The sequence below is a fragment of the Anopheles aquasalis genome, chromosome X, assembly GCF_943734665.1.
Source record: "Anopheles aquasalis chromosome X, idAnoAquaMG_Q_19, whole genome shotgun sequence".
In the NCBI taxonomy this organism is placed as follows: domain Eukaryota; kingdom Metazoa; phylum Arthropoda; class Insecta; order Diptera; family Culicidae; genus Anopheles; species Anopheles aquasalis.
Genome location: NC_064876.1, coordinates 5,029,770 through 5,048,793, shown reverse-complemented (window position 1 = coordinate 5,048,793; position 19,024 = coordinate 5,029,770). Strand labels below are relative to the sequence as shown.

The following is a 19,024-nucleotide window of genomic DNA, read 5'->3' as shown; positions in this document are numbered from 1 at the left end:
TCGAGAAATCCTTTCGTCCACACGAGTGAAATGGAAAAAGAAAAACCGAATTGTAGATAGCGTTAGTTGTACTGAATTGCGAATTGGTGCTGCAAAAGACGCCCAAAATAAAGAAAAGAAGCGTTGCGTGTAGCGTTTTAGGAGACGTTTGCAAAGATTTGTTCACTCGTGGCTGGGCTGCTTGTTGCTCTCGTGGATGTGAAGCATAGCTAAACATTAACTGTATGCCTCTTTATTTGGCTGTTTCTCGTCAAAACAACACTGCAAATACACAATCCGTTTCTGGATGCTTAATTCCGTAAGAACTTTGTGGTCTTGGCGTGTCAGGAACGATTCTTTGGAATGAGAGTAACAGTATGCATTCGTCCCGCGTTTGAAAAGTTGTAACATTTCTTCTTTTCCATTTATTTAAATGTCTTCTATAAAATAAATCTTATTTCCCTCCAGTAAACATAAGCTGCGTTCTATTGTACGGTTCTTTCGCTTTAGCTCAGTATCAGTAGGTAGAATAGGTTCTTTTCTCAAAACAAACAACAACCAACGACAGAACAGAAAAGTTGCAATCAACGAACGCGCCCAGGTAGTGGAACTGTGAGCTTTAGCACAAACATACCAGCGACGGAGTGCACCCTGATCGCTGTCCCTGATGTGTATGAAAGTGCCAGCATTACTTTATTCGCTTATTAAGGTTCACCGGTGATTGACATTCGAGTTCAAGGTCCACCTGGAATCGTGTTGAATCCGTTGATCCAGTTTCGAAAAGTTTTTTATCCGTTGAGCAGTTAAACCCTGACATTATTTCGCTCTCGTCATCTCTCCCACTGTTTCTCAAACTAATAAGTGATAAATCAAAATAGACTACAAAGGTCATTTGGTTTGTTTCAGAATAAGCTAGCTCGTGTGATTTTGCGATGATGCTACGCTAAGCCAACGTCATCCTCTTCCCCTTCGCTCTTCGGCCACCCACCGTTGCTATCCTGTTGCATGATTAGCAGTGTGCAGCTCTTGCACATTGTTTTTTGGTGTGGGTTTTCCCCATCTTACTACCTTGCACACGTGAATACGCGAGATATTGGTGGCAAAGAAAGTAGGCTGTCGTCCTTATCGGGGCGTAAGGGTGTGTGTTGTTGAATACTAAGCAATTATACTGGAGGAGGGATGGATGGGCACAAAAAGAGCAATAAACAAGCAATCGCAGAAAAAAAACACATTCGTATAAGGCGCAACATGAGATCGATGTAATAAAGTGGAATGTTCTTATGTAGAGGTGTTTTGTGGGTGTTATGTAATGGTGGTGATGGTGATTAGTGTTGGCCAAAGAGCGAGGGCTACAACGCTAACTCAGCTCACCTAAGTGAGCAAACACCGTACACCACCGCTGGGTAGTGCTGCCGCTGCTTCGGATTGGAAACGTCCCGTGCGACGAGATATCCCTCCTGCCCGCTGCTTTTGCCCTTCTTGATCGGCGCACGATCAGCGACAGATACCACCACCACCACCACTATCGCTACAGCCTTACTGCTGCTCACTCCGATGGTGTGAGATCGCGCTCCTTCTCGTTCTCGGTCAGTATCTGGTGCAACAGGTCCCAGATTGGTTCAAACACTTTCTTGCAGCCCACGTTCGTGAGATTGAGATAGTCGAACATGTCGTGGTGGCTGATCGTACCGTCGCTCTGTATCAGGCCACCGTCGACGCTCACGATCTGCACCTTGCTGATGCCGGCGCACCGTTCGCGCAGCAACCGGTTCACCTGATCGTTCTTGTCCCGTAGCCGATTGGGTTGCTGGCCCCGCGGCAGCAGCGTCTGCAAAGATAACCGAAACAGGGGAAGAAAAAAAGGAGCGTCTCAGAAGCAGTGATCAGAGTGCACGTTACATGCCGACCGGGCTAACCTACCGGCAGCACGATGTAAACATCGGGCAGCTTCTGGCGGATAGTGCGCACCAGCTCGAGGATGCCCTCGGTCACCGCCTCGGCCGTGTCGCTGATGTTGTTGGTGCCGGCGTGCAGCACCACCGCCTTCGGTCGCACGTTCTCCAGCTCGCCGTTCTGCAGCCGCCAAAGGATGTGCTGTGTCCGGTCAGTGCGAATGCTGAAGTTGAGGCAGTGCATCGGCACGAACTGCTGATTCCAGTAGTCGGTGAACTGCAGCGACTCCAGCACGCAGTCACCGATGAACATGACGTCCGGATCCTTCTCCTTGCACTCGGCGACAAAGTGTTTGTGCTGCCGGGTGCGGTACGATGGTTTGCGGTGGCATGGCGTGGCGGATTGTGATGTTGTGCGGTGCGTAGGAGGAAGAGGGCAAGATGCATTGATTGTCGAGCATTGATCGTCATCGGGTTCGGCCGGTTGATGGTGGATTGCCCTGCACCGACGGCGGCGGGGGCGGTGGCGGGATACTTACGATGCTCATCCATCGGTCGTCACCGTCCAGATCCTTGCAGATGGCAGCCACAGTCGTTTCGCTCATTTCGCTGCTGTCTGTTCTTTTGTTCCTCGGTGTTCCGCCCCGGTTTGTAAACGCGTACGCGGCGAAAGACCAGGCCAGCTACTTGAGAAAAGCGCAGCACTTCGGCGGCCCAACCACTACTCCGGTGCGGCACAGAAGCCAAAGAAAGCACGGCAAACAAAAGGGGCCCCTCGGTTGTTATCTTCGCTGAGCTATGATGGCAGATTTCCCGATCCACAGGACGTGCGTCATGCGGTACCAGGGGTGGGCACCTTTTGGTCTGTAAACCGCTATTTTTCACTTACTTCAGCCCCAATTGCAACCACAATTGCTCTGCAAAACTTGTAAAGCCAGCAACTTTCACTTCATTTGCTGATTTGTTTGACTGGTTTGACTGTCATACGTTGCTATGCTGTGACGCCGTTATATGGCCAACATTTAAGCCATATACCGGCCGGCATTTTGCTGCACGCCACAAAACTGCCAAGCTGTAATTGCATAATTTTAGGCGTTTCGATATTTCAATTTTTGGCGGTGGTCTAAGACAGTTTCTACACACAGCCAAAATTTGGCGGCTAAAGTCAAAATTGTCGGCAAAAGTCAAAAGCCCCATATAAAAAAAATAATGGTGCGTGTAGGGACGCTTGAAAAGAAGAACTTCAGAAAAACTACAGAATCATCGCGAAATAACTTTAACACACCTGCAAACAGCTTTTTTAAAAATATAATATGCTTTAAGCTGATCGGCAGACACATAATGCTGCACTCCAGTGTAGGCCGTACCGTAGATGTAAATTTGTCTCCATCTGCCATTATTTTTTCCAAAATGTTGGAAAAATGAAGTTCTCTTTTTTTGACTTTAGCCGCCAAATTTTGGCTGTGTGTAGAAACGGTCTAACCGATGGACTTTAACACTTGCTAAAGTTGATTTTTCTCGAGAAAATCTACCCAGATATTCATAAATTGGCAATGGAAGAACAGTGTCCTCTTCCTTCTCCACCCCTTCATAGCATTGGTTTAAGAAATTGGTGTACTTTTAGGGGGAAAGGTTTCCGTATTTAACTTTGTTTTGTGACACATACTTTTCACATTTTTCTCTGGAGGCTGATCCTTTCATTTTGTAAAATTTTCGGAACAATCGAAGCAAAACTGACAAACATACAGATTTTTGAAAATTCGCCTTTCATACAAGGATCCATGCAGCACGCTGCTTTGAAGAGCGTTTCCCCAAAACCAACATTTTCAAAGTCGGTGCCCATCGTACCGTAAAAACTACTGGACTGATTGATTTGATATTTTTAATACATAATCTGTACACTATTTGCCAGGTAGTTCCGTCGAGATTTCATTAAAATTGTTGATACTTTTTTCTAAACAAATCTTTAAAAACCGTGTTTTTAGACAAAATGACAAAAAGCATCACTTTTTTAATTTCAAAAATCTGCCAAAAATCGAAAAATAGGAAAATTACCACAAAAATCTCCGGGGCTACCTAGATAAACTTATAATCTTTCTAACAACTATCGATTTGTATCGATTTCAGATGACCCGTCATGTCGTTACGATGGGCACCGGAAAAGGTACCTTTACGACGACACGCCTAGCAAAATTTGATGCCACAAATTAATATTTCAATGAATGTTGCTCAAAACAATACCAAATATTTATCAAAAGTTGTAGATTAATATGCCATTTATTTGAAAAAATAAAGTGGAATGGTTACGTCACTAAAAATCGTTAAAAAATGGTCCCCCCTTCACCGACATGAAGGTTGTCGTTGGGGTCTTCACGACCGGTTGTGAAACGCGTATACTCCTCATAAACTTTGCCACTGGATAGACAACCGTCACCACAAACTTATTTCATCAATTCGGTAAACGTTTTATCGAGTTTAAATGCTAAACTTGATGGTGGATTTTTAGCCATTCAGATTGCTTGTAATGACCACCCAAACATACTGCCATTTTAGTCGCCATAACTTTGCTTCCAATGGACCAAATGCCATGAAATTTTGACTGAAAGTCCCTAAAGGATGCACCTTTCAAACACTTTCAAACTTTCCTATGCAAAAAGTCCTGTTTACTTTGCGACAGATCATGTATTTTAAAGTTGATTAACTCCGCTATTTTTGGACCAATTTTGGAAAATGAACAAGATTTATTTAGGTTCGACTGTGCCGTTTATTGATTATTTGATACGAAATACGACATCGATATCGATCAAACGGCCGGTTTCGTTCGATACACAAAACGTGCAGCCGTGAGCGCACATCGCGCTGAAGCGCGAATGAGATGGCTGGATGAAACGGAAATACTTTCAGCCGCGCTCATCGTCTTGAAAGCGCGGTTCGGACCTGGATCGATTCCCGGACTTGGCACCACGATTTGATGCACCTTCTTGCGCATAATTGTTGCACCTTTTGCATAAATAAATGCATCTAATTCCGTCGTCCAATTATGATAGAACGTTTCACGAATTAATTTGATCCAATTTGAGCAGCTGTTTCGTGTTCAGCCGGAACAGCCGGCAGAAAATGCATTTTCCATCTTTCTAGCCTCATTTATACGTCGAAAAAGTGTGCATGCACAAATGATGCATTTTTTTGCTTGATTATACAAGTGCATTTATGCCACGAAACGACGAGGAATAGAACTGCCGTTCTTAAGATAAAATAGACGGGATTGATGATCCCTTTTTTTCACACCGTTTTCCACGGTTGTAATGAGGCAGAATGATCATCTCACCTTTTCCGCAAAGGTGCCGCCGGTGTTGCGATGAAGCACACAGATCAGGGTACGAAAACCGTGAATGAAAAGATGATCATCCACCGAACTAAGCGGTAATAAAAATGCAGCGCGATCTCCGCCCACGCCAGCAAGGAAGGACGCGTGTGTCCCTTGCGTGGGCGAAAGTTTAGGAAGGGATGATTATGTTTATCTTCATGGTCATATACGCATCATTCTCTATCACAAAAATCGTCACAAGGCATCGCTGTCTAGCCTGTCTCGAGATCACAAGAAAAACGAAAGGGTTGAAGTGGTGCTGGGAAAAAAGGCTTAAACAAATGTATAATTGTTAACAATTACATTACATTACAATAGAATTGTTGAGCATAAGGATTTGAGCTACGCGTTGGTGATAAGCACCGAAAATGGCGGTGTTCGTTGCAACCAGTACCAAAAGAAAAAGATCGGGAGCTGGTCTCGTGTTGTGGGCGGAGATCGCGCCGCGTATCCTCGTCGATTCCTGGCATAACTGAACTCAAATGTGGTTCGATAATCATGCAAAAAGAATATGATTTGTGCATGTACATCGAACAAACTTGTTCAACGAAAGAATGAGACAGAAAAATGCATGTTCTGCCCGGCAGGTTTCTTAGCTGTTCTGCAACAGGAAGAACGTCCAATGTTAAGGGAAAATGATAAAAAATCAATTCGTGACAAGGTCTGCCATTATTGTACGACAATTAGAAGCATTCTTGTCTTGTGTATTCTCGTGTTTTACGAGAATTATGCGAAAAAGGGCGAATCAAACCGCGGTGTCAAATCTGCTTTCGTATCCCGATCTCTGTACCTTTCGTGGCAAACTTTTTGTTCAGCATATTGTTTGCTTTCTATTACAATCATTTAGTCTTCTTTTACGCGTTGATATCACAAAAGCGTGGCATGCTGACCGCGTGCGTGCCTATTTATATCCTTGCACTCGCAGGTTCTGTTTGTTTTCCCAGCCCTAACATTTGTAAGGCTCTATGCTTCATGTTATTTTTGGCAACGTCGAAGGCGCTTCGGTGACTTTATGAATTTTAGAAAATACATGCATTTTTTGTCAAAACGCACGGTCACCACACGGTTAGTCGTATTGACGAAGCGTTTGTGATCAATTGATTTGCAATAAATCATTTAGCCCAGTGCGTTAATTTTTCATTTTGGCTCTCCCAAAACCTATTTTGTATTTGTAATGTAGTGATGTATGTTTGTCTGAGTTGGGTGTGTATGTGGATGAAGGAATGTGAATGAGGGGATTTGATGATAGGATTCGGAGAACCAAAATGAAAAGCTAACGTACTGAACTAAATGATTTAGTGAAAATCAATCGATCACAAACGCTTCATCAATACGACGACTAACCGCGTTACCCCGTGCTGCTGCGTTTTGACAAACAAGCCACGCGCTCTTCCCTACCAACCCCGTCCCCCTTCAAGGGAATGGAACATTCCGCGCAGAGTGTGCTGGGTTTCGTACCGGCCACTGGATGTTTGTTGCCGATTGTTCTGCTATTGGAATGCTGATCCTTTACTGATGAGGCAACGCAGCGCAAGTAAGCAAAAGTATCCATTTGTTTTAGCCTTTTTTCCCAGCACCACTTTAACCCTTTCGTTTTTCTTGTGATCTCGAGACAGGCTAGACAGCGATGCCTTGTGACGATTTTGTGACCCACGCAAGGGACACACGCGTTCTTCCTTGCTGGCGTGGGCGGAGATCGCGCTGCTTTTCTATTGCCGCTTAGTTCGGCCGATGCTCATCTTTTCTTTCACGGTTTTCGTAGCCTGATCTGCGTGCTTTGTTGCCAGCAGCTGCTGCACCTTTGCGGAGAAAGTGAGATGATCATTCTGCTTCGTTTTCGTTTTCAAAGTCGGTGCCCATCTTACCGTAAAAACTACTTGGCCGATCGATTCGAAATTTTTAACACATAATCTGTACACTTTTTGTCAGGTAGCCCCATCGAGATTTCATGAAAATTGTTGATACTTTTTTCTAAACAAATCTTTTTCGTGTTTTTAGACAAACTGACAAAAAGCATCACTTTTTCAAACTTCAAAAATCTGCCAAAAATCGAAATTGGAATATCAACAAAAACTCTCCGGGGCTACCTAGATAATCTTATAATCTTTCAAACGAGTATCGATTTGTATTTTTCTGATAACCCATCACGCAGCCACGATGGGCACCGGAAAAAGTATCTTTTCGAAGACGCAGCTTCCTAAATTTGATACCCTGGGTAAGGTTTTCAATAAATATCCTCCAAAATAGAGCGAAGTATTCTTCAAAAGTTGTTGTTTAACATGCCATTCATTTCAAAGAATAAAATTGAATGGTTACATCACAAAAAATGGTCAAAAATGATCCTTGTTTTGGTAATAAGTTAGAAGAAAAACTGGAGAATAAATCCCCGAAATTTCCAGCAAAGCTCGAAATATCATATTCAAACGTTACTGAGGGATTATTACGTTGAATCGCGAGCATAATAAAACAGACGATGAAGCGTATCACATGCCCAATTCGACGGCTAAAACTTAATCAAACAGTTTTCAACCGATCCTGGAATCTCTAAGTGTAATTTGACCAAAAAACCCACGACCGGTGCAATCAGAGTGCGACAAATACTTTTATGGGAAGCTGTGAGATACTATCAAGCCAGAAGAGAGCCAAATAGTTCCATAGAACAACGCTTGATTGCCAAAATCCGTGCAATGAAGCCGTACGAACGATTGCTGACCGACTTTGAACCATGCGGTTTGTTGGATGATGAATCACACGTAAAACTGCATTTTGACAAAAACTGGGAGGCAGATTTGACTTCAATCAATCATAGAGGGAATACGATAAGAAAGTTTTAGCTCATTTACGCAGATAAAATTGCCCGTAAACTACTCATTTGGCAAGCAACCTGTAGTTGTGGTTTGAAAACGAAAGTTTTCATCACGGGAGGGTCCATGAACGGCCGTTTTTATAAAGAAGAATGCATGGAAAAGATCATTCTTCCTTTTTTTAAGTCTCATAAAGATCCCGTTAAATTCTGGCCCGACTTGGCAACCTGCCATTGCAGCACAGAGATCATAAATTGGTATCGAAACAACATTGCATTGATTTCATACCAACAATCTTCAATCCACCAAATTACCCGCAGTATCGCCCAATATAATTATTATATTGGGTTAGTAAGAAAAATAATTAAAAAAAACAATGTAAAATGATTAAAAATCCATCGGGAATATAAAAATGGTTGGAAAAAAAGGGCCAAATGAGACTTCTTCCACTACTGTGCAGAAATTGATGTGTCGCATAATACCAAAAGTGCGCAAACTCATACGCAATGTGGCACAATAATTTAATTGCACTATTTTTAATCCATAGCTGAATAAAATACCTACAAAATGACACCGTAGCTTATTGCTGGCCTGTTCCAAGCTTGACCAGTGGCAATGACACTCCCTTTCCGTCCACCAGGTGTCGAATTTCCCTCGCTATTAAAAGAACGAAAGAATGGGCACCGGAAATTCGACAGAATGGGCACCGGCTATTCGAAAGAACGAAAGAATGGGCACCGGAAAAAGTACCTTTACGACGACACGCATAGCAAAATTTGATGCCACAGATTAATTTTTCAATGAATGTTGCTCAAAACAAAACCAAATATTTATCAAAAGTTGTAGATTAATATGCCATTTATTTGAAAAAATAAAGTGGAATGGTTACGTCACTAAAAATCGTCGAAAACGGGCCTGTTTTTGGCCCGAAAATACCGAAGTCCCCCCTTCACCGACATGAAGGTTGTCGTTGGGGCCTTCACGACCGATTTTGAAACGCGGATACTCCTCATAAACTTTGTCACTGGATAGATAACCGTCACCACAAACTTATTGCATCAATTCGGTAAACGTTTTATCGAGTTTAAAAGCTAAACATGATGGTGGATTTTTAGCCATTCAGATTGCTTGTAATGACCACCCAAACATACTGCCATTTTAGTCGCCATAACTTTGCTTCCAATGGACCAAATGCCATGAAATTTTGACTGAAAGTCCCTAAAGGATGCACCTTTCAAACACTTTCAAACTTTCCTATGCAAAAAGTCCTGTTTACTTTGCGACAGATCATGTATTTTAAAGTTGATTAACTCCGCTATTTTTGGACCAATTTTGGAAAATGAACAAGATTTATTTAGGTTCGACTGTGCCGTTTATTGATTATTTGATACGAAATACGACATCGATATCGATCAAACGGCCGGTTTCGTTCGATACACAAAACGTGCAGCCGTGAGCGCACATCGCGCTGAAGCGCGAATGAGATGGCTGGATGAAACGGAAATACTTTCAGCCGCGCTCATCGTCAACGCTTGAAAGCGCGTCGGACCTGGATCGAATCCCGGACTCGGCACCACGATTTGATGCACCTTCTTGCGCATAATTGTTGCACCTTTTGCATGAATAAATGCATCTAATTCCGTCGTCTGATTATGATAGAACGTTTCACGAATTAATTTGACCCAATTTGAGCAGCTGTTTCGTGTTCAGCCGGAACAGCCGGCAGAAAATGCATTTTCCACCTTTCTAGCCTCATTTATTCGTCCAAGAAAAGTGTGCATGCACAAATGATGCATTTTTTGCTTGATTATACAAGTGCATTTATGCCACGAAACGACGAGGAATAGAACTGCCGTTCTTAAGATAAAATAGACGGGAATGATGATCCCTTTTTTCACACCGTTTTCCACGGTTGTAATGAGGCAGAATGATCATCTCACCTTCTCCGCAAAGGTGCTGCCGGTGTTACGATGAAGCACACAGATCAGGGTACGAAAACCTTGAAAGAAAAGATGAGCATCGGCCGAACTAAGCGGTAATAAAAAAGCAGCGCGATCTCCGCCTACGCCAGCAAGGAAGAACGCGTGTGTCCCTTGCGTGGGCGAAAGTTTAGGAAGGGATGAATATGTTTATCTTCATGGTCATATACGCATCATTCTCTATCACTAAAATCGTCACAAGGCATCGCTGTCTAGCCTGTCTCGAGATCACAAGAAAAACGAAAGGGTTAAAGTGGTGCTGGGAAAAAAGGCTAAAACAAATGGATAATTGTTAACAATTACATTACATTACAATAGAATTGTTGAGCATAAGGATGTGAGCTACGCGTTGGTGATAAGCACCGAAAATGGCGGTGTTCGTTGCAACCAGTACCAAAAGAAAAAGATCGGGAGCTGGTCTCGTGTTGTGGGCGGAGATCGCGCCGCGTATCCTCGTCGATTCCTGCCATAACTGAACTCAAATGTGGTTCGATAATCATGCAAAAAGAATATGATTTGTGCATGTACATCGTACAAACTTGTTCAACGAAAGAATGAGACAGAAAAATGCATGTTCTGCCCGGCAGGTTTCTTAGCTGTGGTGCTACAGGAAAAGCGTCCAATGTTAAGGGAAAATGATAAAAAATCATTTCGTGACAAGGTCTGCCATTATTGTACGACAATTAGAAGCATTCTTGTAACGCTAAAACACGAGAATTATGCGAAAAAAGGCGAATCAAATCGCGGTGTCAAATCTGCTTTCGTATCCCGATCTCTGTACCTTCGTGGAAAACTTTTTGTTCAGCATATTGTTTGCTTTCTATTACAATCATTTAGTCTTCTTTTACGCGTTGATATCACAAAAGCGTGGAATGCTGACCGCGCGCGTGCCTATTTATATCCTTGCACTCGCAGGTTCTGTTTGTTTTCCCAGCCCTAACATTTGTAAGGCTCTATGCTTCATGTTATTTTTGGCAACGTCGAAGGCGCTTCGGTGACTATGAATATTAGAAAATACATGCATTTTTTTTGTCAAAACGCACGGTCACCACACGGTTAGTCGTATTGACGAAGCGTTTGTGACCAATTGATTTTCAATAAATCATTTAGCCCAGGGCGTTAATTTTCCAGTTAGATCCTCCCAAATCCTATTTGCATTTTGAGTTGAGTGTGTATGTGGATGAAGGAATGTGAATGAGGAGATTTGATGATTGGGAGGGAACCAAACTGAGAAATTAACGCACTGAGCTAAATGACTTAATGAAAATCAATCGATCACAAACGCTACATCAATACGACGACTAACCGCGTTACCCCGTGCTGCTGCGTTTTGACAAACAAGCCACGCGCTCTTCCCTACCAACCCCGTCCCCCTTCAAGGGAATGGAACATTCCGCGCAGAGTGTGCTGGGTTTCGTACCGGCCACTGGATGTTTGTTGCCGATTGTTCTGCTATTGGAATGCTGATCCTTTACTGATGAGGCAACGCAGCGCAAGTAAGCAAAAGTATCCATTTGTTTTAGCCTTTTTTCCCAGCACCACTTTAACCCTTTCGTTTTTCTTGTGATCTCGAGACAGGCTAGACAGCGATGCCTTGTGACGATTTTGTGACCCACGCAAGGGACACACGCGTTCTTCCTTGCTGGCGTGGGCGGAGATCGCGCTGCTTTTCTATTGCCGCTTAGTTCGGCCGATGCTCATCTTTTCTTTCACGGTTTTCGTAGCCTGATCTGCGTGCTTTGTTGCCAGCAGCTGCTGCACCTTTGCGGAGAAAGTGAGATGATCATTCTGCTTCGTTTTCGTTTTCAAAGTCGGTGCCCATCTTACCGTAAAAACTACTTGGCCGATCGATTCGAAATTTTTAACACATAATCTGTACACTTTTTGTCAGGTAGCCCCATCGAGATTTCATGAAAATTGTTGATACTTTTTTCTAAACAAATCTTTTTCGTGTTTTTAGACAAACTGACAAAAAGCATCACTTTTTCAAACTTCAAAAATCTGCCAAAAATCGAAATTGGAATATCAACAAAAACTCTCCGGGGCTACCTAGATAATCTTATAATCTTTCAAACGAGTATCGATTTGTATTTTTCTGATAACCCATCACGCAGCCACGATGGGCACCGGAAAAAGTATCTTTTCGAAGACGCAACTTCCTAAATTTGATAGCCTGGGTAAGGTTTTCAATAAATATCCTCCAAAATAGAGCGAAGTATTCTTCAAAAGTTGTTGTTTAACATGCCATTCATTTCAAAGAATAAAATTGAATGGTTACATCACAAAAAATGGCCAAAAATGATCCTTGTTTTGGTAATAAGTTAGAAGAAAAACTGGAGAATAAATCCCCGAAATTTCCAGCAAAGCTCGAAATATCATATTCAAACGTTACTGAGGGATTATTACGTTGAATCGCGAGCATAATAAAACAGACGATGAAGCGTATCACATGCCCAATTCGACGGCTAAAACTTAATCAAACAGTTTTCAACCGATCCTGGAATCTCTAAGTGTAATTTGACCAAAAAACCCACGACCGGTGCAATCAGAGTGCGACAAATACTTTTATGGGAAGCTGTGAGATACTATCAAGCCAGAAGAGAGCCAAATAGTTCCATAGAACAACGCTTGATTGCCAAAATCCGTGCAATGAAGCCGTACGAACGATTGCTGACCGACTTTGAACCATGCGGTTTGTTGGATGATGAATCACACGTAAAACTGCATTTTGACAAAAACTGGGAGGCAAATTTGACTTCAATCAATCATAGAGGGAATACGATAAGAAAGTTTTAGCTCATTTACGCAGATAAAATTGCCCGTAAACTACTCATTTGGCAAGCAACCTGTAGTTGTGGTTTGAAAACGAAAGTTTTCATCACGGGAGGGTCCATGAACGGCCGTTTTTATAAAGAAGAATGCATGGAAAAGATCATTCTTCCTTTTTTTAAGTCTCATAAAGATCCCGTTAAATTCTGGCCCGACTTGGCAACCTGCCATTGCAGCACAGAGATCATAAATTGGTATCGAAACAACATTGCATTGATTTCATACCAACAATCTTCAATCCACCAAATTACCCGCAGTATCGCCCAATATAATTATTATATTGGGTTAGTAAGAAAAATAATTAAAAAAAACAATGTAAAATGATTAAAAATCCATCGGGAATATACAAATGGTTGGAAAAAAAGGGCCAAATGAGACTTCTTCCACTACTGTGCAGAAATTGATGTGTCGCATAATACCAAAAGTGCGCAAACTCATACGCAATGTGGCACAATAATTTAATTGCACTATTTTTAATCCATAGCTGAATAAAATACCTACAAAATGACACCGTAGCTTATTGCTGGCCGGTTCCAAGCTTGACCAGTGGCAATGACACTCCCTTTCCGTCCACCAGGTGTCGAATTTCCCTCGCTATTAAAAGAACGAAAGAATGGGCACCGGAAATTCGACAGAATGGGCACCGGCTATTCGAAAGAACGAAAGAATGGGCACCGGAAAAAGTACCTTTACGACGACACGCCTAGCAAAATTTGATGCCACAGATTAATTTTTCAATGAATGTTGCTCAAAACAAAACCAAATATTTATCAAAAGTTGTAGATTAATATGCCATTTATTTGAAAAAATAAAGTGGAATGGTTACGTCACTAAAAATCGTTAAAAACGGGCCTTCCTTTGGCCCGAAAATACCGAAGTCCCCCCTTCACCGACATGAAGGTTGTCGTTGGGGTCTTCACGACCGGTTTTGAAACGCCTATACTCGTCATAAACTTTGCCACTGGATAGACAACCGTCAACACAAACTTATTGCATCAATTCGGTAAACGTTTTATCGAGTTTAAAAGCTAAACATGATGGTGGATTTTTAGCCATTCAGATTGCTTGTAATGACCACCCAAACATACTGCCATTTTAGTCGCCATAACTTTGCTTCCAATGGACCAAATGCCATGAAATTTTGACTGAAAGTCCCTAAAGGATGCACCTTTCAAACACTTTCAAACTTTCCTATGCAAAAAGTCCTGTTTACTTTGCGACAGATCATGTATTTTAAAGTTGATTAACTCCGCTATTTTTGGACCAATTTTGGAAAATGAACAAGATTTATTTAGGTTCGACTGTGCCGTTTATTGATTATTTGATACGAAATACGACATCGATATCGATCAAACGGCCGGTTTCGTTCGATACACAAAACGTGCAGCCGTGAGCGCACATCGCGCTGAAGCGCGAATGAGATGGCTGGATGAAACGGAAATACTTTCAGCCGCGCTCATCGTCAACGCTTGAAAGCGCGTCGGACCTGGATCGAATCCCGGACTCGGCACCACGATTTGATGCACCTTCTTGCGCATAATTGTTGCACCTTTTGCATGAATAAATGCATCTAATTCCGTCGTCTGATTATGATAGAACGTTTCACGAATTAATTTGACCCAATTTGAGCAGCTGTTTCGTGTTCAGCCGGAACAGCCGGCAGAAAATGCATTTTCCACCTTTCTAGCCTCATTTATTCGTCCAAGAAAAGTGTGCATGCACAAATGATGCATTTTTTGCTTGATTATACAAGTGCATTTATGCCACGAAACGACGAGGAATAGAACTGCCGTTCTTAAGATAAAATAGACGGGAATGATGATCCCTTTTTTCACACCGTTTTCCACGGTTGTAATGAGGCAGAATGATCATCTCACCTTCTCCGCAAAGGTGCTGCCGGTGTTACGATGAAGCACACAGATCAGGGTACGAAAACCTTGAAAGAAAAGATGAGCATCGGCCGAACTAAGCGGTAATAAAAAAGCAGCGCGATCTCCGCCTACGCCAGCAAGGAAGAACGCGTGTGTCCCTTGCGTGGGCGAAAGTTTAGGAAGGGATGAATATGTTTATCTTCATGGTCATATACGCATCATTCTCTATCACTAAAATCGTCACAAGGCATCGCTGTCTAGCCTGTCTCGAGATCACAAGAAAAACGAAAGGGTTAAAGTGGTGCTGGGAAAAAAGGCTAAAACAAATGGATAATTGTTAACAATTACATTACATTACAATAGAATTGTTGAGCATAAGGATGTGAGCTACGCGTTGGTGATAAGCACCGAAAATGGCGGTGTTCGTTGCAATCAGTACCAAAAGAAAAAGATCGGGAGCTGGTCTCGTGTTGTGGGCGGAGATCGCGCCGCGTATCCTCGTCGATTCCTGCCATAACTGAACTCAAATGTGGTTCGATAATCATGCAAAAAGAATATGATTTGTGCATGTACATCGTACAAACTTGTTCAACGAAAGAATGAGACAGAAAAATGCATGTTCTGCCCGGCAGGTTTCTTAGCTGTGGTGCTACAGGAAAAGCGTCCAATGTTAAGGGAAAATGATAAAAAATCATTTCGTGACAAGGTCTGCCATTATTGTACGACAATTAGAAGCATTCTTGTAACGCTAAAACACGAGAATTATGCGAAAAAAGGCGAATCAAATCGCGGTGTCAAATCTGCTTTCGTATCCCGATCTCTGTACCTTCGTGGAAAACTTTTTGTTCAGCATATTGTTTGCTTTCTATTACAATCATTTAGTCTTCTTTTACGCGTTGATATCACAAAAGCGTGGAATGCTGACCGCGCGCGTGCCTATTTATATCCTTGCACTCGCAGGTTCTGTTTGTTTTCCCAGCCCTAACATTTGTAAGGCTCTATGCTTCATGTTATTTTTGGCAACGTCGAAGGCGCTTCGGTGACTATGAATATTAGAAAATACATGCATTTTTTTTGTCAAAACGCACGGTCACCACACGGTTAGTCGTATTGACGAAGCGTTTGTGACCAATTGATTTTCAATAAATCATTTAGCCCAGGGCGTTAATTTTCCAGTTAGATCCTCCCAAATCCTATTTGCATTTTGAGTTGAGTGTGTATGTGGATGAAGGAATGTGAATGAGGAGATTTGATGATTGGGAGGGAACCAAACTGAGAAATTAACGCACTGAGCTAAATGACTTAATGAAAATCAATCGATCACAAACGCTACATCAATACGACGACTAACCGCGTTACCCCGTGCTGCTGCGTTTTGACAAACAAGCCACGCGCTCTTCCCTACCAACCCCGTCCCCCTTCAAGGGAATGGAACATTCCGCGCAGAGTGTGCTGGGTTTCGTACCGGCCACTGGATGTTTGTTGCCGATTGTTCTGCTATTGGAATGCTGATCCTTTACTGATGAGGCAACGCAGCGCAAGTAAGCAAAAGTATCCATTTGTTTTAGCCTTTTTTCCCAGCACCACTTTAACCCTTTCGTTTTTCTTGTGATCTCGAGACAGGCTAGACAGCGATGCCTTGTGACGATTTTGTGACCCACGCAAGGGACACACGCGTTCTTCCTTGCTGGCGTGGGCGGAGATCGCGCTGCTTTTCTATTGCCGCTTAGTTCGGCCGATGCTCATCTTTTCTTTCACGGTTTTCGTAGCCTGATCTGCGTGCTTTGTTGCCAGCAGCTGCTGCACCTTTGCGGAGAAAGTGAGATGATCATTCTGCTTCGTTTTCGTTTTCAAAGTCGGTGCCCATCTTACCGTAAAAACTACTTGGCCGATCGATTCGAAATTTTTAACACATAATCTGTACACTTTTTGTCAGGTAGCCCCATCGAGATTTCATGAAAATTGTTGATACTTTTTTCTAAACAAATCTTTTTCGTGTTTTTAGACAAACTGACAAAAAGCATCACTTTTTCAAACTTCAAAAATCTGCCAAAAATCGAAATTGGAATATCAACAAAAACTCTCCGGGGCTACCTAGATAATCTTATAATCTTTCAAACGAGTATCGATTTGTATTTTTCTGATAACCCATCACGCAGCCACGATGGGCACCGGAAAAAGTATCTTTTCGAAGACGCAGCTTCCTAAATTTGATACCCTGGGTAAGGTTTTCAATAAATATCCTCCAAAATAGAGCGAAGTATTCTTCAAAAGTTGTTGTTTAACATGCCATTCATTTCAAAGAATAAAATTGAATGGTTACATCACAAAAAATGGCCAAAAATGATCCTTGTTTTGGTAATAAGTTAGAAGAAAAACTGGAGAATAAATCCCCGAAATTTCCAGCAAAGCTCGAAATATCATATTCAAACGTTACTGAGGGATTATTACGTTGAATCGCGAGCATAATAAAACAGACGATGAAGCGTATCACATGCCCAATTCGACGGCTAAAACTTAATCAAACAGTTTTCAACCGATCCTGGAATCTCTAAGTGTAATTTGACCAAAAAACCCACGACCGGTGCAATCAGAGTGCGACAAATACTTTTATGGGAAGCTGTGAGATACTATCAAGCCAGAAGAGAGCCAAATAGTTCCATAGAACAACGCTTGATTGCCAAAATCCGTGCAATGAAGCCGTACGAACGATTGCTGACCGACTTTGAACCATGCGGTTTGTTGGATGATGAATCACACGTAAAACTGCATTTTGACAAAAACTGGGAGGCAAATTTGACTTCAATCAATCATAGAGGGAATACGATAAGAAAGTTTTAGCTCATTTACGCAGATAAAATTGCCCGTAAACTACTCATTTGGCAAGCAACCTGTAGTTGTGGTTTGAAAACGAAAGTTTTCATCACGGGAGGGTCCATGAACGGCCGTTTTTATAAAGAAGAATGCATGGAAAAGATCATTCTTCCTTTTTTTAAGTCTCATAAAGATCCCGTTAAATTCTGGCCCGACTTGGCAACCTGCCATTGCAGCACAGAGATCATAAATTGGTATCGAAACAACATTGCATTGATTTCATACCAACAATCTTCAATCCACCAAATTACCCGCAGTATCGCCCAATATAATTATTATATTGGGTTAGTAAGAAAAATAATTAAAAAAAACAATGTAAAATGATTAAAAATCCATCGGGAATATACAAATGGTTGGAAAAAAAGGGCCAAATGAGACTTCTTCCACTACTGTGCAGAAATTGATGTGTCGCATAATACCAAAAGTGCGCAAACTCATACGCAATGTGGCACAATAATTTAATTGCACTATTTTTAATCCATAGCTGAATAAAATACCTAAAAAATGACACCGTAGCTTATTGCTGGCCGGTTCCAAGCTTGACCAGTGGCAATGACACTCCCTTTCCGTCCACCAGGTGTCGAATTTCCCTCGCTATTAAAAGAACGAAAGAATGGGCACCGGAAATTCGACAGAATGGGCACCGGCTATTCGAAAGAACGAAAGAATGGGCACCGGAAAAAGTACCTTTACGACGACACGCCTAGCAAAATTTGATGCCACAGATTAATTTTTCAATGAATGTTGCTCAAAACAAAACCAAATATTTATCAAAAGTTGTAGATTAATATGCCATTTATTTGAAAAAATAAAGTGGAATGGTTACGTCACTAAAAATCGTTAAAAACGGGCCTTCCTTTGGCCCGAAAATACCGAAGTCCCCCCTTCACCGACATGAAGGTTGTCGTTGGGGTCTTCACGACCGGTTTTGAAACGCCTATACTCGTCATAAACTTTGCCACTGGATAGACAACCGTCAACACAAACTTATTGCATCAATTCGGTAAACGTTTTATCGAGTTTAAAAGCTAAACATGATGGTGGATTTTTAGCCATTCAGATTGCTTGTAATGACCACCCAAACATACTGCCATTTTAGTCGCCATAACTTTGCTTCCAATGGACCAAATGCCATGAAATTTTGACTGAAAGTCCCTAAAGGATGCACCTTTCAAACACTTTCAAACTTTCCTATGCAAAAAGTCCTGTTTACTTTGCGACAGATCATGTATTTTAAAGTTGATTAACTCCGCTATTTTTGGACCAATTTTGGAAAATGAACAAGATTTATTTAGGTTCGACTGTGCCGTTTATTGATTATTTGATACGAAATACGACATCGATATCGATCAAAGGGCCGGTTTCGTTCGATACACAAAACGTGCAGCCGTGAGCGCACATCGCGCTGAAGCGCGAATGAGATGGCTGG

General features: G+C 42.1%; 2 protein-coding genes across 2 annotated transcripts in view; both read right to left on the bottom strand.

Moving 5' to 3' along the window:
• LOC126569625 (polycystic kidney disease protein 1-like 3) overlaps positions 1 to 19,024 on the bottom strand; it is a 131,599-nt gene that overhangs the window by 17,863 nt on the left and 94,712 nt on the right. The gene's annotated exons all lie outside the window — the stretch shown is intronic.
• Positions 593 to 2,824, bottom strand: LOC126569726 (platelet-activating factor acetylhydrolase IB subunit beta homolog). Its single transcript, XM_050227013.1, has 3 exons — positions 2,411 to 2,824; positions 1,900 to 2,229; positions 593 to 1,807 (listed from the first exon to the last, which is right to left on the bottom strand). Exons 1-3 carry the CDS (start codon positions 2,474 to 2,476, stop codon positions 1,526 to 1,528), a joined length of 678 nt encoding a protein of 225 aa, XP_050082970.1. The 5' UTR covers positions 2,477 to 2,824; the 3' UTR covers positions 593 to 1,525.